This window comes from Montipora capricornis, chromosome 4 (assembly GCF_036669925.1).
Source record: "Montipora capricornis isolate CH-2021 chromosome 4, ASM3666992v2, whole genome shotgun sequence".
In the NCBI taxonomy this organism is placed as follows: domain Eukaryota; kingdom Metazoa; phylum Cnidaria; class Anthozoa; order Scleractinia; family Acroporidae; genus Montipora; species Montipora capricornis.
Window position 1 is genome coordinate 10,750,576 of NC_090886.1, and position 5,000 is coordinate 10,755,575.

At 40.3% G+C, this 5,000-nt stretch overlaps 1 protein-coding gene across 4 annotated transcripts in view; it reads right to left on the minus strand.

Annotated features, from left to right (window-relative positions):
* The window catches only part of LOC138045510 (adhesion G protein-coupled receptor L4-like), a 101,708-nt gene that overhangs the window by 6,086 nt on the left and 90,622 nt on the right, over positions 1–5,000 (minus strand). For all 4 annotated transcript variants that reach the window (XM_068892047.1, XM_068892046.1, XM_068892044.1 and 1 more), the window contains 4 exons: positions 4,061–4,243; positions 2,701–2,910; positions 1,981–2,137; positions 959–1,095 (listed from right to left, as the gene is read on the minus strand). In XM_068892047.1, the coding sequence (XP_068748148.1) occupies positions 959–1,095; positions 1,981–2,137; positions 2,701–2,910; positions 4,061–4,243 (687 nt within the window). The remainder of the gene's footprint in view (positions 1–958; positions 1,096–1,980; positions 2,138–2,700; positions 2,911–4,060; positions 4,244–5,000) is intronic.

The following is a 5,000-nucleotide window of genomic DNA, read 5'->3' on the forward strand; positions in this document are numbered from 1 at the left end:
TTCGAATATTGAACTCGCTCGTTCGATCCAAGAATATACGGCTAACGGGTTCCGTTTCCGAAAAATCGATTCAGTATTGCATTCTAGAAAAGACTGGTAGGTTTGAAACCTACTAGTCGCAACAGTGAATTGATTTTTCGAAAACGGAAGCCGTTAGCGAATTTATCCGTATTCTTGGATCGAGCGAGCGAGTTCAATATTCGAATAATCAATTCATTATTGCATTCTTGAAACGACTAGCGGGTTCAAGTTTCAAATAATCACTTCATTAATGCAATCTTAAGGGGTACGCTTCACTTGGTTTGACTGTAATCAATCAGCAAATTCCTCGATCACCGAATCAACGAATACCTGAATAAATTTATGACAAAATGAATAACTGACTGAACGAGTAAAATGAATTTATGAAAGAATGACTTATGAACTGAACTGAACGAACGAACGAACGAACGAAATGAAATCATGAAAGAATCAATGATTTACTGAGTGACAGACTGAATGAATGAATAAACAAAAGACTGGATGAACGAAACCATTTAAGCCTATAGTCCTCATTGGCGATCCAAGGATAAGCATAAGAAGCTTCGTACTATGTTGGGGACACCCGCGACATAGGCACAGGATCATACGAATGCGCAGAACGTATTTTGCGACCATTCCCTGTCGTCCCAACACTCATTTAATCGAGTGGGTCACAGTCTTACGCTTATGTCTTAAAACTCATGTCTCACTTAAAACAACACCATCATAAGAATAAGCATACGATAAGCATAAGAAAAACAACAATTAGCATTCTTATGAGTGTCGCCAGCTTCCTCACTAGCGCATGCGCGTTCTTGTACTTGTCGTCCCTCGTGTCTCTTGTGAGAACCACGCTTCCGTTTATAAGAAAGAGGAGGCTAGCTGTGAGGGTTCCATATGTATTCTTAGATTCATATCGTAAGGAATTTTTACTGACCAAAATGACGGTTATTGCAGGTGCAATAAAACCCCATATCAGCCCGCTGGAAACATCAAGCCAGCACGCGTGCGCGTCACCGTACCCCACAGCTTGAGTAGCGGCCAATGAGATGGCGACGATGATGGCTGGAAAACCTGTTTTAAAAGAAGAGTTGTAGTGATTTAGAATCACAGAAGGTGCAATTGATAGTTTATTGTTCGCAAAAAATCAACGGATTCCATGATTTAAACTTTTTCCTGCTACTGAGTAAAAAACAGCTACGAAGTACTGACTGTACTTAGTAAAACGCTACAAGATATTTCTGATTAACACGGACCGGCGAGCAAGTGCATATGGAAGCTACGCTCGTGTGATCTTGAAAATCAAAACTATTTGACATGCAGTCACTATTTCGAAACCTTTCTAGCTTTTCTTAACCGCAAATTGGGGGGCAGTGGAAAAAATAAAAGCAACTTACAGATCAGTATGTAAGTTACATTTGCCTCACATGTTCTTCTGAAGTTTGGATTTTTGGTGTAATTATAGTATAGTATGGTAATGCAAGTTGTAAGAACTGTAATTGATTTTTATTTAATGTTGTAATTAATGAAAGTACTGTAATGTTAGTGCAGTAGATAATGCTTGCAACGGAAGTTAAAATTTATTGCTATAATAATAAAAGACTCTTAAAAAAACCTGGCAGTTTGTCTTTTGTGACATAAGCACGGCAAGAACAAAATGTTTTAAGTTCAAGGTTCACATCTTTTAGTCGTGTCTCTAAACTGCCGAACTTTCGAAATGCTTGGCTTCATATACCAGTTCACTTAAAAGACATTGCGCGCTTGTGTCGTTGTTTTGAAATAGTTCCAACGTTTTGATTGGGTACTCGCTGGCGATTTTCGGATTTTCCGTATTTGTGAATTTCAGAGCGACGCGCAATCCCTTTTGAGTGAAGATGAGCCTCTAAACAAAGAAATTAAATATGAAAGTATAATTAGAAAAAAATATTTTATTGCTATAGAGAGAGAGAAAAAACCTACCCCAGCCAAAAATGTAGAAATACTTGACTTTCTCCTCGGCGATTCCTCCAAACACTTTAACCAATAAAATGTAAAGTAGCACACCCTCGCACAGCATCCATGAAAACAAAGAGAGCAGGAAGTAGTGAAGAAAAGCGGCAACTACAGTGCAGCCAACCTGTCAATCAATCAATTTATCGAACAATCGGTCAATCAGTCAATCATGATGGCCAATCATTTGTTTTCGTAAGACGTCACAGCGTCCATGTTGGTATCCCGGGTAAAGAATCAAGCAATCTATCTTCCTTAAAATTTATCAAAGAAACACCCCGTTATTTGCAAAAATCCAAAAACTGAATTTCGTTGGCAGAAAAGATTTCTAGACAAAATGGAAAACTAGGACGACTATCAAAAAATGGTCTCTTTTGAAAGCAAACGATATTGCCGGCAATATTAAAAACATTGTAAAACAATCGACTGCAATTTGCTGCCAAATTCGAGGAATCTCTTAGACAACTAAAGATTTGCATGGAAAAATATAACGGGATTAAACATAGCCTAGAAGTCTCACAAGTCTCTAGACGGCAGGGGATCAAAACCGTCATTACATTCATTACATCCAAGAGAAAATATAAAAGGAGGAAAGATCCCCCCCCCCTCCCCCTTTTTTTTTTTTTTTTTTTGTGGCTTCGGACGACTTGCGGTAACTCGATCAAGTGCCCCCAAACTGAAAAAACCTACCTTGTTGCCCCTCGCCAATCCTTCAACGATAACAAATATGCACAACAATGCGACTGCAACGCACAGATTGAGAAGAACTTTAGCTCTCGGACTTTTGACTGCACGCCAGAACACCAGCGAAACAGCAATAGTTACAAGTACAGCAATCAGCGAGATGGTGCAACCAATGATTGAAATCATTTCAAGGGCTTTTGTGTCAGGTTCTCCGATCTCAAAATAGACAAAAAAAATAGTTTAAATTCTTATCTTCAAGAATTAAGACACCTGTCTTACATATCTTCACCAATCTGGAGTAGGACGTTTACGAATTGTGGAGCTGGCGTTGGATTCCAGGCCTTGGTTCTTCAAAAGGTGGATAACGCTATCCACTGGAATGTATAGATTGAGCCAAGCCTAAAAACGGAGCTGCCGTGGCTAACCCCAGAAAGCAATATAGCTTACATGGAAATAATTATGCTTCTGAAAAAGTAAAAAATTGATCGTCATTACTGTATACAGTTTACAGTGATCACAACAAACAACAACTTCCTCATTTACGTTATACGCCACTGGGTTTCCACAGACAGCACATTTAATATTTTTTCGTGAGGGATGCGAAGTTCATAGTTTGATTTCATATCCGCAGTTCAATATATGATTCACTTCATATATCATTACATTCGTTGATTCATTCATCACGGGAACACCAGAACCCATAAGTGACCAGCTCCCAACGTCAGTTGCTTCATAGATCAGTTGGTTAGAGCGTCGCACCGGCATCGTGAGGTCACGGGGTTCAAACCCTCTTAAAGTCCTGAATTTTCAGAGCTTTTCTAAACAATTGCCAAAATTGCGTTCATAACTTGCGAGGATCATAGCTTCACTTGACGTTGGAAATATGTTGACTTGTACACTCATGTTATGTAGCAACAGCGTGCCTTCATTTAAGAAGTTGAAACTAGTAGAGCCGTTTCCCGTCGCTGAAAGGAGTCACGCCCACTCGTGCACAGTGTGCTGAAATGGTCACGTGATTTGCGATCACGTGACCGATAATTAGTTTGAACATAAGCCTTGATGAAGACTTGAAATAACGCTGAATTATTTTTTTCTGAACATCTCAGCGAGCTGGAATCCTAAATCTTCGAATTTGATTGGCCAATAGTATGCTCGTAACCGGTCCAACTCTTTACGGTACGGACCACGGTCCGCCATTTTCCGCGCTAATTGCAGGAAATTGAAATTGTTGCGAAAGTTTACAAACGAAGGAACCTTAAGACCTCGGGAACGGTTTTTCCAATACGGACTCCCGGCAAATAAATGTGTATTTCTGAATTGTTAATTTGACACTGAGTAGGGCATTTCCTATCTTTAGTTAACTTACAGTGGAGTCAAATGGATCCATGAGGGACGCAAATATGGTCAGGTGATCACATTTGCACGTAGTCATCTTTGCGTCAGATTCACTTGGAACCAGCTCGCAACCGCTAGTTTTCCATACTGCGTCCTCTCCCTTTCGCCAGAAGACACATGTCGCTTTTGGTGAGGCCCCGGATGGATCGCTCACCTAGAGGAAAAAAGGGAGGTAAAAGAGGCATTTGGTATCGCGTTTACGGCAAACGGTATCCTGGTCCCAGAGATTTTTCTTTGTCGTCGTCGTCGTCGTCTTCGTCTTCGTCGTCATCGTCGTCTTCGTCGTCTTCTTCTTCTTGTTCTAAAATGAAATTTAGCAGCGAAGCGGCCACAACGAACGGCGAAAAACCTCTGTTTTCGGTCTCTTCGAATATCATTTCCAAGCAAACGTCAACTGTCAAAGGCTTCAAAATCATAACTAAAAAGCATCCCACTGACAATTACGTTATCACACGCTCGTCAGCCATAGATGTGACAAATATCCCCACCTTCCCTCTCGGTTGTTTCAAATTTCAATCATACCAACCCATCAAATAGGATTACGTGGTTGTTAAACTATCTACCAATCAGAATCAAGAGTCATCAACTGGACAGAAAACATTACATGGAAGTGAGACCGAAACCGAAACCAGATAATTTTGTTCTCTCGCTGATCGCTGCCGTTGTTGTCGTGGCGGCCGAGAAGAAGAAGAAGAAGAAGAAGGAGTTGGGATAAACTCTAAATTTTGCCAAAAATCAAATAAGCTTGTCCGAATTCATCTCATTTCTTGTGTGTTACAGATACCGAGAAACGCCTCGAAAGAAAGAGTATAAATAAGAATAAAAGTAATTTTTACGCTTTTGTCAAAAGCCGTGGCCTGGCGGTGGCGTTTACTACTGCACGTAAACTTCATGCCAAGTCTCTCTAAAGT